This window comes from Crinia signifera, chromosome 5 (assembly GCF_055691185.1).
Source record: "Crinia signifera chromosome 5, ASM5569118v1, whole genome shotgun sequence".
NCBI lineage: Eukaryota > Metazoa > Chordata > Amphibia > Anura > Myobatrachidae > Crinia > Crinia signifera.
Window position 1 is genome coordinate 277,464,303 of NC_139221.1, and position 23,571 is coordinate 277,487,873.

Sequence of the window (23,571 nt, forward strand, 5' to 3'; positions counted from 1 at the left end):
CAACCAATCAGCACTGGAGTAACATATATCATTTGCATAATACAACTTTATACAGAGCAGCTGATTGGTTGCCATGGGCCACTTCTCCTCTGGCTCTCTTCTCCTCCCTTATAACTCCTTCATACAACTACCCCTGTATCTAGGGTTACCAACTCATCCCTTTAATCCAGGACACTTATTAATTACACAGGTTATGTGGCAGTTTAAAACCAGGTGAATTGGAGTCTTGAGGTGTGTCAGTTTAAAACCAGGTGAAAGGAGCCACAGAACCTGTGTAATTAATATGTGTCCCGGATTAAAGGGATGAGTTGGTCACCCTACCTGTATCTGTGCCTGATGTAATAAATACCACTTCCTGTCAGGTCTTAGATTATCCCATGTTAGTGCAGCCATTGTATATAAGCCAGCCTGAAGACTATTGTAGTTGTTACCAGAACACTGGAGACATTACTGTCGTAGAATCTAGGACTTAAGAGAAGCAACATTGGCATAACGTCTGAGTTGTCCCATTAGTGAATACTGAATAAATTCTTTAAAGAATATGTCATGAATGTTGTATACTGTCATAATCAAATAGATACTAAGGAGGTTATTCTGATCGGAGCGGCCAAACGTGCGTACGTTCACTATTAGCGTACGCTCTCCGTACGCGGCCGTTGGGGTTAAGTCCACCCACAACTCAGCCGCATACGTACGGCCAGAAACAACGTCGAAGGGGAGTGGCGTACAATTGAGCGTACGCCAACGTACACGGACGGACCAGCCCTTACACTCCGACAACTGGCGTACAACAGAGCGTACGCCACCGTTTACGGACGTCTCTCGTCCGTCTTCCCACCGACTTCTTGCGGCTATCTGAGCGTACGCCAGCTTGCACGGACGGGTCCCTATTGTTTTCAATAGAAAACTCAGCTTATGTCACCGCTCGTGAGAGTGAGCGTACGTCCGTGCACGCTGGCATACCCTTCACATATATGGACCTGCAAATCTTGCCTTTCAACTATAATTATGAAAATTAATTAATTGATTGAATTAATTAATGTGCAAAATAGTGGGCATGGGCTTAAAACATTGCTGAAACATCCTTTGTAGGTGTTAGATGTGGTTTATGTTATTATATCATAAATACAAAACCTATGTTTGTATTAGAGTGAACACGTTGACACATGTCGACTTGTGTAGATTGAGTGTGCTACTGTGTAAAGTCTATGAAAGCACGTAGTGAATGTGTATAACTGTTTAACAAATACCTACCTTAGCATATATAAGCAGGTCTTAAAAAGATTCTTACCTTAAATTAAACAAACCTTTAAATGTAGAGAAGTATAGAAAGATAAGCTTCCAATGTGTTTGAGTGCTGTGTGTGGCTTGCAGGTAGTGAAATCATGGTTTGGACTTAATAGACTGCAGCATTGCTTATTACATTCAGGTGTATGTGTTTGAGTAGTAATCAGCGTAAATTAGCAAACCCAGGCGCACGCTGGCATGCGGTATCTGTAGGGGTGGTCTGAGGTGGCGGTTGGCGGCCGCCTGTTTTGTGTCCGAAATGAACGGTGCTTTAGGCGATCGTGCGGTAGTAGCACCGTTCATTTTTGGTGCACACCCCCGTGTGCGCCCATATTTACGCCCATTTTCCCTCATTATTTCGGCCGCTCCCCTCAACACGCCCCTATGCCGCCCCCAATGCCCGTACTCTCGCGTACAGGTTTTTTCGCACGGAGAGACCCGTCCGTAAGCGTTGTGGAGTGTTCGCGCCTGCGCATTGGCGATTGTACGCATGCGCAGATCATGAAAAACCCCGGAACGTACGCGTACGGCCCGGCCGCACCAACCAGAATAAGGCCCTAACAGTGCAGATCAAGGAATAGATGTAAAACGCACAAATGCAACCTGCAATATGCAGAGATTAATTAATCTGTATATTAAATCTGTGTTCAGGGGCATCCAACATTTCTGAGGCAATAGAATGCAACAATAATCACCAAAGATATATTTCATTGCATGTTAAAGTAATTGAAGGTGGACCATTAATAAAATCATTGTTTGTACAGCACTGTAGCTAGTGCATCAATGTCAGTATAATATGATAGACTATATATCAAACCTTGTTTATTGCGTTCTGGGAATATTATGTTGTGTTTCCTTCCTTTCTATATATCCTGTTACAGCAACATGGCAGTGTTTATTGGAGAGAAGGCTTCAGAGCAGTCTTATCTAAGTTACCCCCTGAGTTGACTCTGCATGCTGTGTTGCAGGTTAGTTGTACTATGCTGTGCTATTAATATTACTCATTAATTCAAGTTAACTCATGGAAGTTTTTCTTGTTGCAGTCTTGTTTTTCTGTCCATGACAGCCCTGTCTGGATGGACTCTAGTACAAGGGCTGAGTGCGACCATCTTGAAAAATCTGTTGGTGGGCCACAAGTACTGGCCAATATAACAGGATCGCGGGCGTATGAGGTAATACGGTGGCTGAATGGACATATCTGAAACATAAGGGCAATTGAAATGGCATGCATTATTGGAAATCCAGAAAGACACTAAAAATATTAGTTATAGCCTAGGTTAGACCATATTTTAAAATGGCAATAATTTCAATTGTAAAAACCAATATGGTTTGGAATTTTAAATTATTGCCCGTCATATATACCAGCTAAAGCTGGCCATACACCTAAAGATTTATTGTCTAATCTGGCTGGTTGGGACAAAAATCTTGTAATATATAATTTACCGTTTTTGTCAGTTTTCCAGAATTTCAAAATAAGTGATCAACTGTCATTTGCTCCCATAATTTCCCTGATTTTTGTTCCAACCAGCCAGATCGGACAATACATCTTTAGGTGTATTGCCAGCTTTATAACTTGCAAGAATCATGCTCGTGTTCCAGAGTCTGGATTTACCCAAACCTGCACATCATTAATCCCGACCTGCACATCAACTTCTCGCAGAAGATGCATTAGTTTCATGTATAAATAATAGTGCTAGGAATTAAAGACAGACCAAATAAAGTTGCTTTAAAATTACACCTAGAAGTCATGTGATATATTTTGCTTCTATCTTAATGGATCAGGAACTGGTGGCTGAAGTTACTGGTGCATCACTTGCAATTTCAGATGAATTCAGTACCAAAAATGTCTTCTTACATCAGTGCATACTGTATTGAGGAAAAGAAGCTTGTGATGTTAGCTTTTATTACTTCTCTGAAAGACACTTCCATATGGAATAATCTAACAAGCGCTAATATGTAACAATAAAACATTTGTTATTTGCAATCACACAGATCAGATGTGTACGTTTTTGTTAATGAGTAGATCAAAGATTGCCACCTAGTGGTCACATGTAGATAGTGCTTTGAAATGTGAGCCAGAGCTTGTGATTGACATCAAAGTGATAATGGCAAAACATGAACTTGCTTTGGATTACCATAACATGAATCCGGTTTTATTACTAAATGGAAGTATTTACACAAAACATTGGGGATATTTATAAAATATTGTGCAAAAGAAAATCAGACTTTTTGCTTTGTTTCTTTTTTTAATTCAATAGACACACTTATTTACTCCAATTTCATAAATGTCTCAAAGAAATGTGCGCTCCACTTTAAGGGCAATAATTTACCACCGCTAATCTACAGGCTGGTGAAACCACATCTCTTATAACTAAGCACTTTTCTGCAATCACTACAGCGAAAAAACACATATTGTAGGTCCACTTTTTTTTACGGAAGTGTTTTTGTGCGACAACAGGTAATTTCTTGCATGGAAAGAACGCTATAGTAGGATAGTGTGATAATGACCATCAGGTAAATATCGCGATAAAAAACATTTTTTTCTATGCAAAAAATGGCCACAGCTAATAGGATACCAGTCTCAATGTTAAAATTCAGTTGAGTCGCTGTTTCCCTTTTCTGAGCCCAATAACTGGATTAAGGCTATATTTTGCATGCTCCTCTGTTGCTGTGAAACAAGCCAAGGGTTACTCAGTTGGTTAACTTAAAATTTACTTGCCTGCCTGACCCTCTCCATGAGGGAGAAAACGCTCTGTTCCTGGACTTCCCTGGTAATGTATGATTGCCATCACCGGTGGTGAGCTAGGTAATTGATAAGAAAGGGGGTTTCACCACAGGTGATGGCAATCCTACATTACCAGGGAAGTCCAGGAACACAGCATTTTCTCCCTCATGGAGAGGGCCAGGTAGGCAAGCATGACTTAAAATGCGGGAGTTTTTGGAGATTAGCTGTTTAATTGTTCCATATTTGTTTGATTTTAATATCTGTGCTTTAACTGGAATAATTTTTGACAATTTATTCTGCAATAATTTTCAGCGTTTCACAGGTAACCAAATTGCTAAAATACATAAACAGAAACCGAGAGAATACTTAGAAACCGAGGTAAGTTTCATGCATGTTTGCATACATTTGTTAAGTACAAAAAATCTCACAACTTTATATGTTGCTGCCAAATATTAGTGTTAAGGGCTACACACACGGGGCAATTTTCACCCGGTTCTAAGAGATTTGACTAGATTGCTTATAAATGAAGCACTAATTGCTCCGTGTCTATATCTCTGGGCGACTGCGATGAAATGTAACGCTTAAGCACAGTCGCTCAGCACACATCGCGGTACACCCGTGATGCATTCCGTGATGTGTGCTGAGCGTTGTGTGCAGCGCGGGGTTTTGCCTATTGTTTATAGGCAAAGCCTCGCAATCTAGTAGGAAAGACAGAGCAATCACTGTCTTTCCCTGCGGGTGATGGCGACAAGCGGGACCGTGCATCGCCATCGCTGCAGGGCATAAACACAGAACGATCAGTGCTCCATTTCTAAGTGATTTAATAGCCTCGTCTGTATGAAATCTTTTATTATAATACAAATAATAGGACTATTGTAATGGGTGTCCATTGAGGGCAATATATACAAATATGAGAGCAGAAACATTATATTTTTATTTGATGGGAATTACGTTACATTTCCCTTAACAAAGAGCCATGTTCTAGAACAGTGTTTCTCAAATCCAGTCCACTGGCAGTGCATGTTTTCCATATCTCTCAGCTTGTTCCCAGGTGTTTTAATTTTCCACTGACACTTATTTAAAGATCCACAGGTTGTTCTGTCTGTGATTCTGCCCAAACACTTGGACAACTTGCCTTGTTACTGTAGCTGTCCCTAAAGGACTGGATTAGAGAAACACTGCTCTAGGATAAAACAAACTATATACATTTACCAACAGGATAAATAACCGGAGCAAAATAATGATGATAAATACTTTAACACAGTGTTGGTAGTTTAGGCAGTCTGCTTCGTGCCTCGGTTTGTACAAGAGGTCCTAGCATACCACTAAGGAGCAAAAAGTCCTCATTTTGGGGGAGATGTACTAAGCAGGGGCTTCAGCTGGCACCACATAGCGCAGAGGTAGTTGGTTAGTTTATCTAAACATATTTGCAGAGATGTATGTAACAAATGTGCTGGCTGCAGGTCATCGGGGATCGATGTGTCTATCAAAGCCGCCACTGCACCCCGGACACAGCATTCAGCTTCATGCCTCCTAACTGTCATGTCCCACGTCCCACCCAGGGCCGGCAGTGTTCCACAGTGGGGGTGGGAGGTGGAGCAGTTGGGAGTCCCCCCTGCCGCAGTGGTGAATAGAATTAAGGTCCATACACACTGGGCGACTATGCCCAGCGTGTATGGACAGCGATGATGACAATCACCGCTACGGGGAAAGCCGCTCCGTGCATACACATTGAGCGGCTTTCCCATATCTCGGCGCCGACTGAGGGGGGAGGACGGCTTTGCATAGCGCAGAGCTATGCAAAGCCGTCGTCAAAGCCAGCTGTTTTGAGCGGCTTTCAGATCAAAGTCGCCCAGTGTGTATGGGCCTGTATTCACTTGAGAGAGACAGGGGCATGGTCAGCCCGCCGATACTAGAGAGCTGGCCACGACCCCCACATCAATGAAAACAGGGGCGTGGAGCACAGGCCTCAAAACTAGGCCTCGCCCCCTCATTCAAAATCCACCTCATACTCCTTTGAAACCCAGCCAATTGTAATCTGGGAGCGGGTTTAGATGGATATTTATACTTAATCTGGAGTCCCAGGATAAATGAAGGAAGCACAAATAATACATACATCTTACTTTGTATGTTTATGTGTGCTGTGTGGCACACACTATATAGTCAGCGCTGCAGCTTCCACTGGTACTAAGCCTTGGTACTAAATAAAGAGAGATAAAGTACAAGCCAATCAGCTTTTAACTGCATCTTACTGTCTGTTTAAAAAATGTCCATTTGGAGCTGATTGGTTAGTAATTACTCTCTTTCCACTTTATCACTCTCCAAAGCTTCAGGCACCTGTCCTTTGGGGAGAAGTTGTTTGAACAGGCAGTGTGGAAAACGCATACTAGAGGATGTTGCCTTTGCCATTGCACCAGCTTAGAGCAGGATGAACTCTGGTCCTGTACTATAGTTGCACCAGTTTGCACCTCTATGCTGAATTGCGGTGAATGACATTCTCAGGTGCACTCCGAGCAGTGTTATGCATGGCTACACATATGTTCCTCATTCTCCAACCCATCCTCTCACTTATAATTGTCACTGAGCACAAAACCTCTGACCCTGGAACTCTCTGCTAGAAGACAGATCAAATACAATAAACACAATCATTTTTGAAATTGTGAGCTGGGTATACACAAGCCGGCAGTGTAAACAATACCATATAGCTAACAATTGAACTGCCTGAACCTTCTGGACAAATGATAAAGTGCATACACATCAAACGATATCCTTAACAATATACAGTAGTTCAGTGGCCACACCCAGGAGCATACTGTTATTGATGATATAGGGGGTGTTAAATCAAGGATTCCGACTGTTGGAACATCCCAACAGTCGGAATCCTGTCCGTTTTCACTGGCTTCCGACACTAATTCGACTGTTGGTATTCAATGTACCGACAGTTGTGTTGGAGATCTCTGTAATTGGCGAAAATAGACGCGATCGTCCTTCAATGCTGTCGGTATTGGCAGCATTGCTGTCATTAACCCCTTCCCGCCGCAGCCTGTTTTTGCCTTCCTGACAGAGGCCTTTTTTTCAAATCTGACATGTATCACTTAAGTGGGGATAACTTTTTTTTGCTTTTACTTATCCCAGTGATTTTGAGATTGTTTTCCCGTGACACATTGTACTTTAAATTAGTGGTGAATTTTGGTCGATACAGTTTTTTTTTTTTGGGGAAAAATACCAAAATGTCGTAAAAAAATGGAACATTTTGCTATTTGCAAAATATTACATTTTCTGCTTGTGAGACAAATAATCATATCACTCAAAATAGTTAATAACTAACAAAGACCATATCTATACTTTATTTTTAAATCATTATTTAAACCGCCTTTAATTTTTTTGGACACTAGGGGGCAGCAGAGTCTAAATTTTACACTACACGGAGTTTAACGCTAGTTTTGGCTGTTCACTTTTGAACAGCCAATAGCAGCGATCGCCCAAGTCGGGGGGCAACCCTGCCCCCCCTGGGCAATGAGGGAGGATGTCTGCTGTCAGGGACAGCAGACATCGTCCCTCTGTCACCGCGTCTGTAGACGCGGTGGCACTTTTAAGTCATGACGTATATATACGTCATGTGTCGGGAAGTACATCCCGGCCATGACGTATATATACGTCAAATGTCGGGAAGGGGTTAATGACAAGATTGAATAGACGAGTGCACATATTGAATACCTCCATAGTCAGGATTTTACTGCATGCACACACAACAGAAGGGGTCGATTGATGACCTGCACATCGTTAACGATATAATGCGTACACTCTAGCCGGTATGCACAAAAATATCATTAGTTCTATCGTTATCATGCCTTAGTGATAATCGGTTAATGTGTACCCAGCTTTGGGCCGGGGACACACTATGCTGGTTTTGGCCTTAGGCAGAAGAACTTTCAAAATCCATTTTGACTTGTTTGCTGTGGACAAAGCTGGATGATATATAAATAAGAATGTAACTACTGTATCTTCCATGTTATGCTGCACGTTGTAGATTGTTTACAATTAGTCACTTAAGCCCCATGCACATGGGGCGATCCTGCTTAGCGATGTGTGTTAAGCGATGTAGGGCAGGCGATTTCCCAGGTGACTAGATCATCCATACACATGTAGTGATGCCTGATTCTGCCCACGCTTGGTAAGCAGCGGTCGTTCACCGCTTAACGGGCGGCTTTACACCACCCTGCCGAATGCCCACCCACCGAGTGCTCCCCCACCCTTAGGTAACATGCGAGGGGATGTATGCGAACACATCCCCCCGCATGTGGCCGAAGGGTAGAGAAATCATTTGATGGTCGCCGACAATTTAATTATTTAAGTCATTCATATTTCCGTCGGAGTCTGCCACGAAGAGGGGGAACACCCCTCTTGGGAACACCCACCCAGCGTTTTCATGTGGATGCCCATAAAACACTGGGCGTTCCTCTTCTCCGACAGGATGACTATCCCAACCCGCCCCCTCTAGTGGGAATGGCTCAGCGAGTGTGTAATTCGCTGAAGCCACCCATCCGATCAATGTTGAATCAGGCCCAATGTGTGCTTGATATCTAAGCGATCTAGACAGATCGCTTAGAAAATAAGCAAAAACTGCCCCATGTGTGTATGCCTCCTTAGAGGAGCATTTTCCCCAATGGCCCCAGCAGAATATCTAGTAATAATTGCTATGGTTAATCTGAGCCTGATGAAGAGATTACTAAACTGAAAGCAGATTGTATGCGGAACATTGTCTCTATGTAATATTAGTATTAATTTATAATATTGCTCTGAATATATGTGATCCACTTTGTAGTGATCATGGATCTCTCTTTGATAATTGGTGGCTGAAACTCATTAGACAGTGTGAAAGGTTGGCAGACCTAAATACTACAGGTAAAATAACATACTGTATGAACTAGGAGAGACTTCTCCAGTGGCAAATGCAGGATTTTTAGAGGGGGGTTTCCAAATGTAATCCAAAATCTCACACTCTCCAGCGCATTGGAGTAAGTACACAGGTCTTGGTTAGCGGTAACAGCCCCAAAAATTGGTCTTTTTATACACTGCATACTGTATGGAATACAGTATTGATATTTAACAGTACAGGTGGTCTAAAGTATAGGCTCTTTCATTTTAAGACCAAGAGGAGGGGGTTTCCAAGCAACCAGAACACCCCCCCCCCCACTGTACAATCTTTAGTATGCTTTCTTTTCAAAAATGACATTTAAACACTGAGCTTGCATTTAGTAATTTAGTCATTCCATAAATGTATTTTACTTGTCTCTTTTTTTTTAAGGACTCTTTATGGGCGGGATATACTGTAGTACTGGGAAAGTGCAGCCCAAAACCAGAAAACTACCATTATTATACTTTGGCTGTATTTCCTATATGTACTAAGCACCGGAATGTGATGCATTCTGGGGCTTGGATGTTTTGGGTAACAATGGCAGCGTTACCTTATAGAAGTGCATGTTCTTCTTTCTGTAATTCCATTCAGATCCCTCCCAACACCCCCCCCCCCCCCAACACACACACAGGTGCCGAGTAACATAGGGACTCCTGGTGACGAAACCCAGAGATACTAAACGAGAGCGCTGTCCTTTGCATTATTAATTGCACATGTAAGTACTTATGCGATAAGTATGTACGTGATGGGATGTTCTACATCGCAGAAGCAATGCCTCCTGCATCCTGGGACAGCTCGAGCCCCATAACAGCTGCACCCCCTGCACCCTCGTTAGCTACGCCACTGGTTCTAAGGTTTTTTGTTTTAAATGGCAATGATTTGCACTGCAGGACCAGATTGATGTTACAGTGTACATGATTGCTGGTTTAAAAAAAAATGGGACAAATCTCACAAAATCTCTCACTTTCTGATTCTCACATCCGATTACACTTTCCCCCTTCCCCATGTGTTTGGTATTTTTGGAAAGTGCTTGCATACTGTATATTAAATATTTTCTGCTTTTTTTTTTCTTTAGAGAATTTCTTTGGTCAGCAGTTTTGCAGCATCGCTGTTTATTGGAGATTGTGCGCCTATTGATTACAGTGATGGTAAATGGTTTTCGGTTATGTCATATGTTGCCTAATATAATGCACAATAGTCCAAAATGTAAAAAGTTTAATGTTTAAATGTTGCTTATATTGCGCACTAGTATGTGTACTCTTGGGGTAACTTACAGAAGAAGTAAGAAGTATTCAGAGTCCTGTAAACCAGTTTATTTCTTATCCAGGGCAATCCGATGAAAGCAGTGTTTTGGGAACACATGAACTGTTCCCTCCACCCTTCTCCCTTGAAGCCTATTGGCACTTAGCATATGGTAGGTAACGCCCAGCATTTCATGGGCGTTCCCATGAGAACACTGGGCGTTCTCAGGCTAATGAGGCCATGACGGACATGCGGGGGCTGGGCAGCTGACATCACTGGATGTCAGCTGCCCGCCTACTTCCCCCCGAGGGTACACACATATGTAAGGTCACTCAGAGCAACCTTACATATGCGTGCACCTTCCACATCTTTCGATTGGTTCACTCGCAAGAATGCGAACTTGCATCCGAGCGAATGAACCAGAATTAACCCCCTGAATCCACGGTCCACCCATAAGAATTCAGGGCTAGATTTATTAAGCTTGGTGAAGTGATAAAGTGTCTGGTTTTTATCACCAGCCAATCAGCTCCTACCTATCAATTTTCAAACAAGCCTGTAACTTCACAGGAGCTGATTGGCCGGTAATAAAAACCAGACAGTTTATCACTTCACCGAGCTTAATAAATCTGCCCCTCATTCACTTATTTTTTTCTTAGTCAATCTGGGAAGGTTATATTCAAAAGAAAGTTATGCAGTAAAGTAAGTTACAAATGTAGCCCATAAAAATATTAATCAGCAATAGGATATTTTCTATCACCTAAAGAAATGCAGCATAGTGCATTTAGCAAGTCATGGAGTTTGCAAGTCCTTTCAAAAACGTATAAATGTCCATCAATGTCCACATAACAGTCAGCAAGTTTTGCAAGTTTTGCAATCCGAACAGTTTCTGCTTTGGGTACAGCAGCTGGCATTGGTTTTCGATGTACAATGCCCTTTCTCAAAATTCTACTAACCAATCTGTTAGGGTAATCAGTCCCCCTCCTGGAGACGTTGGGATTTCCACTGGGGAATGTTGAGAAACTTTGCTGTAAGAAGTGACAGCATTTGGACAGCTCCCTAGGTCCTCAAAAGGAGACTGTTCTCTTGGATGCTGCCACCATCAGCGTTTTTCACCTCTGTCAGCTGTATCTTATTACAGCTCATGAGCACTGCCCTCATGATACTTAATTGGATTGTAAAGGCTTTTAACACCCTTTTCTTAACACAACATTGTAAGATCATCCTTGGACATTCTGCTGTGGTCAGCCATCCTGCGCATTTTGCTGCACTGCAGTTACTATTCTCCTGAATAACTCCGCTTCTCTAATCTGGTGGCTGAAATACTGCCCAGGATTATGCCACGGCTTTGCCTAGATATTTTTCTGCTGTGTATGTGTAGACAAGCTGCAACCAATCCGCCTGATTGAAAGTAAAAAAAGGTAGTGGTGGTGCAGTGGCCCGTCTTGCAGTGATTATGATACTTCCGGGATGTAGGTGTACAAATACCTTTACCCTATTACCCTAACCCTAATACCGTACCCCTAAAGGGGTAAGACTGGATGGGCCATACGGTTCTTATCTGCCGTTAAATATTTTTATGTATTCCTTATCAGTCTAACCCACCTGACGTGGCCTTCCCTATTACAGAATATGACCCAGTGTTCAGGTCTTTTATACTTTTCAACACTGAGATAATCACATGTGTACACAACTCTGTTTTAATATGGACCATAACTCGCTTTATTAACAGGTTCTGGAATGAATTTACTAGACATTAAGGACAAAACTTGGAATGAGAAGTGTCTTAATGCGTGTGCCCCTCACCTGAAAGAGAAGCTGGGGACCGTTGTTCCATCATCTTCAGTACTTGTGAGTGTACACATTGTTCTTCTATACAAGAAAATGGAAAAGTAAAGTGCATTATCTAAAGTAGTTATTCTGATCATGGTAGGTATTTACTTTTAAATACGGTATCTGCTAATTTATGACGTTGACGGATTTAAAGTAAACTTGAGTAAATCATATCTATAGGAGTCCCTTTGTTGACAAAAATTTATCCAGTTTTTACTTAAATTCATTAACAGTAGTTGCTGTAATCACCCCCACCGGCAATGAGTCCCAGAATTTTACTGCTCTAATGGTGAAGAGTCCTCTTCTTAATTCAGTGAAAACTTATTCAGCCTGGTTAACCTATCTTTGTATTCTAGGGATTCGAGACCTTTTACTAGCTTAGTTGCACTTATCTGTACCTGTTCCAATTCATTTATGTCCTTTTTAAGGTGCGGTGTCCAGAACTGAACACAATATTCCAAGTATGGTCTCACCAATGCCTTGTAAAGAGGCATCCCTTGAATCCATACCCCTTTTAATGCATGCCAGTGTCCGGTTTGCTTTTGCTGCTGCACTTGAGCAGTGTGCACTATTACCCAATATTTCATCTATGATGACCATAAGTCCTTCTCTACAGCAGAATTCCCTATAATAACTCCATTTAGCCTATAAGTAGCTTGTTCATTTTTGTTCCCATAATGAATTACTTTATATTTTTCAACGTTAAACTGCATTTTCCACTTTCAGACCATCTTTCCAGTTTATTTAAGTCACTTTGTAGTGTTTCCACATCCTCTCCTGACTCAATTTTGTGTCCTCCGCAAATATTGCAATTTTACTCTCTATGTCACTGCCAATATCATTAATGAATATATTAAACAAGGTGGGTCCCAATATTGAACCTTGTGGGACTTCACTTTGGACCTTACCCCAGCTGGAATGTATGCCACTTTCCACCACTCTCTGTCCCTGATTGTGCAACCAGTTTTTAATCCAATTACAAATTTTATCTCCTAACCCTAAATAACCTAGTTTCATTAATAACCTTTTATGAGGCACAGTGTCAAAAGCTTTAGCGAAATCAAGCAGTGTTACATCAACAGATTTCCCTAAGTCCAGCCCCTACTGACTTCTTCATAGAAGCTAATTAAATTAGTCTGACATGATCTATTTTTCACGAACCCATGCTGAGCCTTATTTATCACTTTCTCCTATTCTAAGAAATTTTGGATACACTCTCTTATTATTCCTTCTAATTTTTTCCCCACAATGGATGTAAGGCTGACCGGTCTATTTTTTTCAGGGTTAGTTTTGCTACCTTTCTTCCATATTGGTACTACGTTAGCTATGCGCCAGTCCCTTGGTACCGTCCCCGAGTTTATTGATTCCTCGAATATCAGATATAATGGTAGTATTATGACAGAACTCAATTCTTTTAGTGTCCTAGGCTGTATTTCGTCTGGGCCAGGAGATTTGTTACTATTTAGGTTCTGGAATCTATTTTTGACTATTTCCTCACTCAAGCATAAAGTTTGGGAGCAATCAAGAGCCGAGCATTTAATCTGTGGGAGATCTTCTGACGATTCTTCCCTTGTAAATACCGAAGCAAAAAATCAGTTGAATAACTCCGCTTTCTCTTTTCCTGCTGTTACCAGGGTACCCTGCTTATTTTTTAGTGAGCCAATATTTTCCTTCCTTAACCGTTTCCCATTTATGCCCCTTTCAGACAGCACTTTGTAAACGGTATATTGCCGTTTTTTTACCGTTTTAAAACGGTAATCTGTGCGGTCTGAAAGGTGCAGGACCACTTAACCGGTTAGAAAATACCGTTTTTTCTAACCGGTTAAAATGCAGGGTCCTACCCGTTTCAGAACCGGTATTTTAGGCTCAAAATTGGGTTCTGAAACGGTATTTAGGACCCAGCCAATGAGCTGGGTCCTAAATTCAGCACAGTGAATATTTAATGAGCGCTCATTAAATATTCAGAGCACTGGAGCCGCCCCGCGCCCCCCCCGCGCGCGTGTCGACACCCCCCGCGCGTGTCGACGCCCCCCCGTGTCGACTTACCCCAGTGCAGCCGGTACCTCCGTTGTGGATCCCGGCACTGCAGTTCTGTATGGTCGGAAACACTTATGAAAAAAAGTGTCTTTCAGAAAATGGCTGCCCCATAGGAAAACCAGTTTAAAAAAACTGTCTTTCGTATGGGGGCAGCCATTTTCCAAAAGTCACTTTTCTTATAAGAAAAGTGACTTTTGGAAAATGACTTAAGGAGTTAAGTAATTTTTTTAGGGACACTGCAATTTCATACAGCAACGATCAGGTGTGACTACCCCCCCCCTCCCCATGTTCACTGCAAGTGGGGCAGATAGGGGAAGATTTGGGTGAGTTATTTTGTTTCTGTGCTGGCTGATTTATTTTTACACTGCACTTTAGATTTCAGTTTGAACACACCCCACACAAATCTAACTCTCTCTGCACATGTAACTGTGCAGTGCAGCATGGATTTGCCCATTTAAGAAAGATTTTGCATTTGTCATCAACTCTGAATCATGCTCTTATATTTGAATTATGTCACATATTTGTTTATTCTTATCGTTTGTTAACAAATGTTTCCCTTACCAATTAAGTATTGCGGTACACAAAATATTTGGGATTTACATCTCTGTCCCATTGGAGCTTATAGTCATAATGCACCCATGAGCAAGCACTGATTTTAACAAAACATTATACATCGGTGTATCCATGTATTTCGCCATATTTTAAGTCACATTCCAGTTTAATAGCTGCCTAATGTGTTAATGAAAATGATTGTTACTGCGATAATATAAACAGTTGTTGTGTGCATTTCCTTCCTCCGATAGGGGTCTGTGTCCCCGTATTATGTTCAGCGCTATGGCTTTCACCATGATTGCAGAGTTGTTGCATTCACTGGAGATAACCCAGGTAAGTGGCTGCAAATACAAATCTGTGTGTTTTTATGGCAGACTATAGGCCACATTTAACAAAAAAAAAAAACTCAACTAAATAATATACAAATAATAGAATAATGCCCATTCTTTCTGCTGCTGGGTTCCTCTTGCTGCCAGTATTTAACACTACCGTGCTGTCTGGAAAGCAATAGTGTTATTTAACCATGAAGTGGTGGTTTTCTGTGCCGCTAATGCACCCGCAAATTAATATAATCAGTGCAGAGCAGGAGGGAGGGGAGGAGAGAAAGGAGGAGGGGACGGAGAGCAGGGTCAGGAGGCAGAGCTAGGCATGGACAACTGTGCAGTTGCCATTGATGGTTTCCATTGATGGCGATACTGCAACCGACCATCGATAGTAATAAACTATGTGATGGATGACCATCTATAGTGTTACCTATCGATGGTCATCCATTTTCTTTGACTGACTGGCTCGTGGGTTAATCAGAACATGGGGACAGGGCTTCACAGGTGTTGGAGGTGGAGCTATGCTCCGTGTCCTGGCACTTTAAAAAGAAACCAAAAGCAAAACATCTGTTTTGCTGTGCCATCGAGGGAGGGAAACTATCTGGTTCTCCCCTATCGATGGCAAAAGTATTCAACATCGGCCATAAACCATCAATGATTTTGAATCATCGATGATCGATGGCCATCTCTAGATAGAGCGGCAGCAGTGGTTGTGGGTGCTGGCTGTACACAGTGACAATGACATTACAACTCTTCGGCATAGCTGGACACCAGAATTACCTTGTGAGTTTGAAATGGGGCCCTAGATAGCAGGGCTGAGATGTGTTCCAGTTGCGGCATACCGATACCTGCACATCAATTGCTGAATTAGAATAAATGAGACCTCCGTCTCCCATTCAGGTGAATGCATAGCGGGAACATACGTATAGCTTATGCCCTGCTAAGCTGCCTTCACATGAGGACACATCTGTATATACCAACAATTGATATTATTGGTATTTACATTCAATTTCTAAATGATGATCTATTAGCAGGTTGCCCAACCATGAGTTTTACAATTCTTAAATCCACTCTTGTACATAAAATAGCATACAGTACAGTACAGTACAACATACATTGTAATACTTATGTTCTCAAATTCTGGGTAAAATATACATTTGGCAATAAGAGAATCCCACAGCTCAAGCTGGAAAAGTGGGAAAAAAACGAAAGTAAATAAAAAACTATTTACACTCACATATTGAAGGTGTAAAATAAAGCTTCGGACATAGGCCTTTATTCTAGTTCACTCTTTCTGACAAAATCCTTCTTAGATGGACAAAACCATGTGCACTGCAGGTGGGGCAGATGTTACTTGTGCAGAGAGAATTAGATTTGGGTGGGGTTTTACTTCAAAGTGAGATCTATATTGCAGTGTAAAAATAAAGCGGCCAGTATTTACCCTGCACAGAAACAAAATGACTCACCCAAATCGAATTCTCTCTGCACATTTTACATCTGCCCCCCTGCAGTGCACATGGTTTTGTCCATCTAAGAAGGATTTTGTCAGAAAGAGTGAACTAAAATAAGGCCCAAAATTTGGGATGTGATTTTAGTATTTATTTGATATTTTAAGTGCAAGGACAGACCTTGCAGTATAGTCCTAGCGACGCTAGGTTGTAGATTCAGTAGTGGGTGTCTTGAGCCCCTTTCACCGACGCGTTTCGCTAAATAAGCTTTATCAAGGTGATATCAATCACCTTGATAAAGCTTATTTAGCGAAACGCGTCGGTGAAAGGGGCTCAAGACACCCACTACTGAATCTACAACCACTATTTATCCCGGTGACCGGACCAGCCTCTTCACAATCTTTCCCACCAGCCTATTTTCTGGGACCCACCATCATTACCAGGTAGAGCACCTTCAATACATCTGACGCTCCCTGGTTTTCAACGATCATATTCCAGGTAGAGCACCTTCAAAACATCTGATGCTCCCTGGTTCCCAGCGACCTCATTTCAGGTAGAGCACCTCCCATACAGCGGACGCTCCCCGGCTTTTTACATATTCCAGGTAGAGCACCTATACAACAGCAAGGAGCTCCCTGGACTGGAGACCTACATTCTCCTAAAGGCTTACAAATCGGGAAATTCCATAGAGGCATTCTAGGAACGGACTCGGGACTGTGCAATATACTGTGGGTGACTATACCTCTCATACATCACGCATTGTGGTATCTATGTTTTATAGGATATGCTATCCTTAACTTTTTAATTATATTTTAGTGTGTATTAAATAAATTTTTACATATCATTACTTATACCTGTTGCATGTTTTAGTTTTAGCGCGGTCTCTACCCCTTCTTTTTTTCTTGCTATATTGTTTGGGATTGACACCCCAATTTAGAGACCGCTGCTTAGGCTTCACAACTCCTCCCAGGCGCACTCTAAGGTCGCATCTGTGACCTACACCCTCTCTTCACCCTGAAATGCACATGAATCACAGATGCCAAGTCATAGCATTGTTATACACAGTTGTGTACTCCTTCGCACACATTGGAGGGCCTTCAATCCCGGCCACTGCTGGCGGAAATAGGGGCCCCTGCCTATTCAATGCTGCCGTTTCCGACAGCATTGAAGGCAGTTTCCGAAAAAACAGATCCGACTTTAAAACAAGCCAGACCTGTCGGAAATGGCCACCATTTTTTGTCAATCCGCGGCCATTTTCGCCAACCCTTAGACTTCACGACACTTGGAACATTGAATTCTATCTGTCGAGTTGCAGTTAAGAGAAACGAAAACGGCCAGGGATTCTGACTGTGGGCACGTTCTAACAGTCTGAATCCCATATTGAATACCCCCCACCCATTGGCTTTCATGTGTCCAGTAAGCGTTTCTTAGACTATTTGTGCATGTACAGTGCAAGAAATTGCTCAACTATGCAGTCAGGTCCTTTATGTCTAATTAACCCTGATAATAAAATGTTTTGACATGTCTTATCGTGATTTATTCTTTACCCAGCTTCCCTGGCTGGAATGAGACTGCAAGAAGGGGATATAGTGGTAAGTGTGCTGGTGGTTAATAATGTGTGTTGAGTCTTTCTGATGGTTATTACCCTGCTTATATATATCCAGGGCCAGTGCAAGGTGTTTTGGCACCCTAGGCAAAACTTCTTCTTCCTGTTCTTACCTTCTGAGAAATTCAACACCTGCTTTATGTTAAACAAGAATGCCTATACGAGTCAGCCATCATTTTATGCTATTCAGACTCAGGGGCGCCCCCTAGATTCTGGAGCCTGTGGGCAGATGCATTGTATATATAGGCATATCTAACACCCATTCACGATACTTACCTCTCCAGCAGTGTCTCATGTTTTATTATTAACATGGAGTGGGGCCCAAGCATCACGGACCTGCTCATGTGCACTACATAACATAAAACTTCGGGAGAGTGGCACCTGCTCCATTTTACTGTAGATTATGTCCAGGAGACATGCGCCAGCCAGCCAATGTGAGGAGGGGCTTGCATGGAGACTACACATCTATCTATGTATGTATGTATGTATGTATGTATCTATCTATGTATCTATCTATCTATGTATGTATATATCGATCGATCTATGTATCTATCTATGTATCTATCTATCTATCTATCTATCTATCTATCTATCTATCTATCTATCTATCTATCTATCTATCTATCTATCTATCTATCTATCTATGTATCTATCTATCTATCTATCTATCTATCTATCTATCTATCTATCTATCTATCTATCTATCTATCTATCTATCTATCTATTGTATCTATCTATGTATGTAATTATCTATCTATCTATCTATCTATCTATCTATCTATCTATCTATCTATCTATCTATCTATCTATCTATCTATCTATCTATCTATCTATCTATCTATCTATTGTATCTATCTATCTATCTATCTATCTATCTATCTATCTATCTATTGTATCTATCTATCTAGCTGTGTTAATAGATAGATAGATAGATAAATAGATTCAGATGTGGTTTGAAAGAGCATCGCTGCTGCTTACTTGGATAAATGGTAATGCAGCATGAAACATCCAATTTATTTATTGACAGTTTCTTATATCCAATGATGCAGTATCGGAACACCTGGGACACCATTGGCTGGCTGAGTAACATATGAGGTAACACAGACTGCCCACTGCAGCTTTGTCGCTGAGGCCAGGAAATCTCTGTTGGGCCATGAAGACCCTGGTCTCAGAACTCCCACAGAATATAGACCTTTGCTGCCCCCAAACAGCTGCAGACTGTCAATCAACTGACATCTGCAGCCGTACTACATCCAGCAACGTATGACCCGTACCGTAAATGCCCATTGGTACATTGGCATCACCCTGAATCACACTCTGGGTCACTTGATGAGAATGCTTTGTTTTGGGCCTACCAAACCTCAATAGACTTTTCTGTATAACATCCTTTTTTTATAGTTTTTAGCCCACATTATAACATATTCGAAGCCATCTTTATGCAAATACACTGACAGAATTGGCTTTGTATCTCCAAGAGCTGTTCTCACAGCAACTTACAGCGAGAGTGGTAATATTCTTTCCACAGTGATTAATGATTCATAGTTCTTGCATGATAATAACAGCATGGACAGAGGTCACAAGTCTAATAATAAGACCAATAATAGCCAATGAAAATACCCTGAGAAATAATTGGCTTTTTACCCTGCAATGAATACAGTGTTTAATAGGGCATAGCACTGACCCCGGCACTTTTCTCCAACCTCCACATAAAGTATGTACTTTGTTTGTGGAGATGTTTTACATATATCTGTAGGCGAGTACAGTTTTTCTTTTTTCTTTGTAGACAGATGGAAATAAGACTATGGCTAGAGGTTATACAGTATGTGTTTCTTTTTAATGAGATTCATTATGAAGGTCTTTATTAAATGCTATACTGACATTTACATTAAAGTATGAAAATGATATAGGTAAATGAAGTCACAACTAGATACCGGGGCAGCAGCACTATGTAATAAAGGATGACTCCTTCTGTGCCAGAGTACAGTTGCTTCATCTTCTCTTCCCACATCCAGTCCTATTTAAATCCAATAAAAAAAAGACCAAAAAAGTAAAAAATGTGAAAAAAGTCGACATTTTGGTGGTGTCGACCTTTTGACCATGTGTCTAATGCAACTTGACCTGTTTCATGTGTCTATCTAGACACTCTCAACCTAATGACCGGATACCTGGCACATCTCTGATTCAGGTTCTCAGGACCCCAAACAGTTCACTTCAAGGTCACCTTGCAGGTTCACAGGTGTATTCATTAGTCATTGACACATTTCTAAAAATCTGTGACTCTGTGAGTAAACCTGGAAAACATGGAACGCTTGGGGTCCCGAGGCCCAAGTTTGAGAACCTGTGCTCTAGTGTCATAAGTTTATTTTAAGTTTTGTTGGAACGTAACATATAGTACGTGCATTAATTGCTTTAAACAATATGGGTAACATTTATGTACAGAGGACACATTCATCTATTTCATTTATGATCCTATTTGTTATTTTAGATATTGAGCATTGTGTTTTATATCATACTGATACTGAAGTTATACCTGTTCCTTAACCCCTTGTGTGGTGGGATTTGCTGGGGCAGGAGAAACTTACCAGGGCAGGTTTGTCCTGCCCCAGTAATACTCACCACTCAAGGGCAGCAGCCAGCCCCGATTCCCCCCTCCTGTCGCCGCTCCCCCCCCCCCTTTTACTGACCTCTGTCCTCCTGCGATCTTAAGGGCCCCATACATCAGCAATTAATTGTGACAATTTTCAGATATGGAGATGATTGCCACAATTAATTTTAGATGTGTGGGCTCCCCCTTTTGGCAACCCCAATCAAAATCGCCAATCGATTGCTTAATCAGGTTTTTAAACATGTTTAATAATCTGGTATTATCTGCAGATCTTTTTTATATGTGTGGGCATTCCCAATTCGTCGTCTTCATGTATTTACATTATGAACAGCTGAAATGACAATCGATTGGGCAATTTCCAGATCTGAAGATGCAATCTTTAGATGGAAAAATCTGCCGATCACTGAAATAAATCTGTAATGTGTGGGCAAAGTCAGATAGATTGTAAAATCCATTTATCTGGCCAAAATATCCCTATATCCAGGGCTATTTTTGTGCAGGCTCCAGCAGGAACTGTGGCCCTTATTCTAGTTCACTCTTTCTGACAAAATATTCCTCAGATGGACAAAACCATGTGCACTGCAGGTGAGGCAGGTGTTACTTGTGCAGAGATAATTAGATTTGGGTGGGGTTTTACACCTGCCTCACCTGCAGTGCACATGGTTTTGTCCATCTAAGAAATATTTTGTCAGAAAGAGTGAACTAGAATAAGGGTCTCAGTTCCTGCTGGAGCCTGCACAAAAATAGCCCTGCCTATATCTGAAAATCCATAAATTGTGATTGCTGATTTATGTGGCCCTTTACGCCGGAGCTCCCCGATGCCATTCGCGCTGCATAAGTGACCAGGTGGCAGGCCATGCTCAGGGAGGTTCGGGCGGCTCGGCGGGACTTGGGCACCTGAACTCCCGAGTGCTCCTGAGCCACCCCGAACCTCCCCAAGCGGGGCCGCCAACCTGGTCACTGATGCAGTGCTAATGGTCGCGGCAGCAGCAGGGGAGCTGCGGAGCCTGGAAAATTTCATTACAAGCATTAAAGCAACAGAACAGAATAAATCTTATAAGCTACCGGTATTTGTTTGTGTCACGGACTCCGCAGTCCTGATTGTAAATAGGTGCATGTATTATTTCTCTCTGGAACAGGTCAGTCTTGGCACTAGCGATACCCTATTCCTTTGGATCCAACAACCCACCCCGTCTTTGGAGGGTCATATATTCATAAACCCAGTGCATCCTGAACACTACATGGCTCTGTTATGGTGAGAGATATACACATGACACTCATTTTAATGTACAGTGTAACACATTCTGATCATTCATTATATTATGGTAAACATTAAGGTGAACCGTTCATTGTAGCTCCCTTAGATTCAGTATTCTCCACATTTAGTGCTGCTAGGCAACAGTAATTCCTAATACTTCCTAATATTCCATACTGAATGGTAATTATTCATACCAAATCATAACTTCAGTTGGTTGTATGAGGACGTATTATATTCTAATCATATAAATCTGTGTCAAACAGTGTTCTGTGCTGGAACCCAGATCTACTTCTAGTTAAGTTGTGAATATTGCTATGTGGCATACGTTGTGCTGATGCAATAGTATAATAGTGCAGACTACATGTGAGGCCTAACTGCCCAATCTTACTAATGAATTACAAGCAGAGAGCAGAAACAGGCTCGCTGAGTGAATGGATAGTGTAGTGCATATTGGGTAATAAGCAGATGTATATCACTATCTGGGTCCTTATTAATAAAGTATTGTCTGTTACTTCGCTATAAAGTAACATAGAGATAAAAGGTAATGATAAACAGTATAGAGTTTTCCAAGTTGTTATCAGTAATCATTTCTTCCTGTGATGTTAAACATCTAGATCAGGGTTGCCGACTTTCTTATTCTCCTCTCCGGGAGAAGCCCGGAGAGGAGAGATTCAGTAGCCGCTCAGGGGGCGGGGCTTAAGCGTGACATCACTAAGCCCCGCCCCATGCTGTTAAACCAGCGAATTCAGGTATCTCCGTGGAGGGGGTGGGGCTAAAATGACGCGATTGTGTCATTTTAGCTCCGCCCCCTCCTCTGAGACCCAAGGATTGCGGAATTTTAATGCCGCAATCCGGGGGACAGTGGGGGTCCCCCCCTGAATCCGGGAGGATTGCCCACCCATCCGGGGGGCCGGGAGGGGGCCCCGATTTTCGGGAGACTCCCGAAAATTCCGGGAGGGTCGGCAACCCTGATCTAGATATGTGTTTTTACTTACTTCGAGAGTTATCGTGGAACATCCATACACACGCACACACATGCACACAGGCACGCACACACAGATAAATGCAAGATACCTCAAGGTACCTCATTGAAATATAAAAATATTCTGAAATTACAGAAACAGTTTATTTAAAAAATTAAATATGGCTGTCAGACAATGCGCTAGTGTGGATGACACTTCAGACAAATATACAAAAAGGGCCATCTAGAACGTGGAAATTTCCAAACTATCTCTCCCAATCCATATCCTTCCGTAATAAATTAGATGCGACCTGGATGGATTTTAAACATACGAACTCAGATAGCGCGGAGTCAAACCCGGCTCTGTTTTGGCAGACAGGGAAAGCAGTAATGCGAGGAGTTATTATTTCCTATGTCGCAGCGGAAAATAAAAAAATGGCTGATGCCTACCTGGAATTACAAACAGCGTTAACTAACTCATATAACGCTTTCAAAGATACCCCATCCGCAAATAACAAAATAATATATAATACTGCAAAAATCCATTTTGATGAGTATCTAAAAACTAAAAGTGAGCGCTATCTGTTTTCTTCTAATTTTAAATTCCATCGATTCGGAAACAAAACAGGCAAACTATTAACCAATATTTTACGGGGCTCACAACCCCCTACATTAGTGCACCCATTACGTAGAACTGATGGGACCATGGCAACGTCGGGCGACCAGATCACTGACATCATGAGGAACTTCTACGCTCAGATATATACTGAACCTACCCA

At 41.8% G+C, this 23,571-nt stretch overlaps 1 protein-coding gene across 1 annotated transcript in view; it reads left to right on the forward strand.

Moving 5' to 3' along the window:
- The window catches only part of XYLB (xylulokinase), a 153,485-nt gene that overhangs the window by 26,927 nt on the left and 102,987 nt on the right, over nucleotides 1-23,571 (forward strand). Inside the window, exons 5-12 of the mRNA XM_083189068.1 lie at nucleotides 2,169-2,255; nucleotides 2,331-2,459; nucleotides 4,325-4,390; nucleotides 10,006-10,078; nucleotides 11,902-12,020; nucleotides 14,843-14,924; nucleotides 17,914-17,954; nucleotides 21,713-21,828. Coding sequence (XP_083045194.1) covers nucleotides 2,169-2,255; nucleotides 2,331-2,459; nucleotides 4,325-4,390; nucleotides 10,006-10,078; nucleotides 11,902-12,020; nucleotides 14,843-14,924; nucleotides 17,914-17,954; nucleotides 21,713-21,828 — 713 coding nt within the window. The remainder of the gene's footprint in view (nucleotides 1-2,168; nucleotides 2,256-2,330; nucleotides 2,460-4,324; nucleotides 4,391-10,005; nucleotides 10,079-11,901; nucleotides 12,021-14,842; nucleotides 14,925-17,913; nucleotides 17,955-21,712; nucleotides 21,829-23,571) is intronic.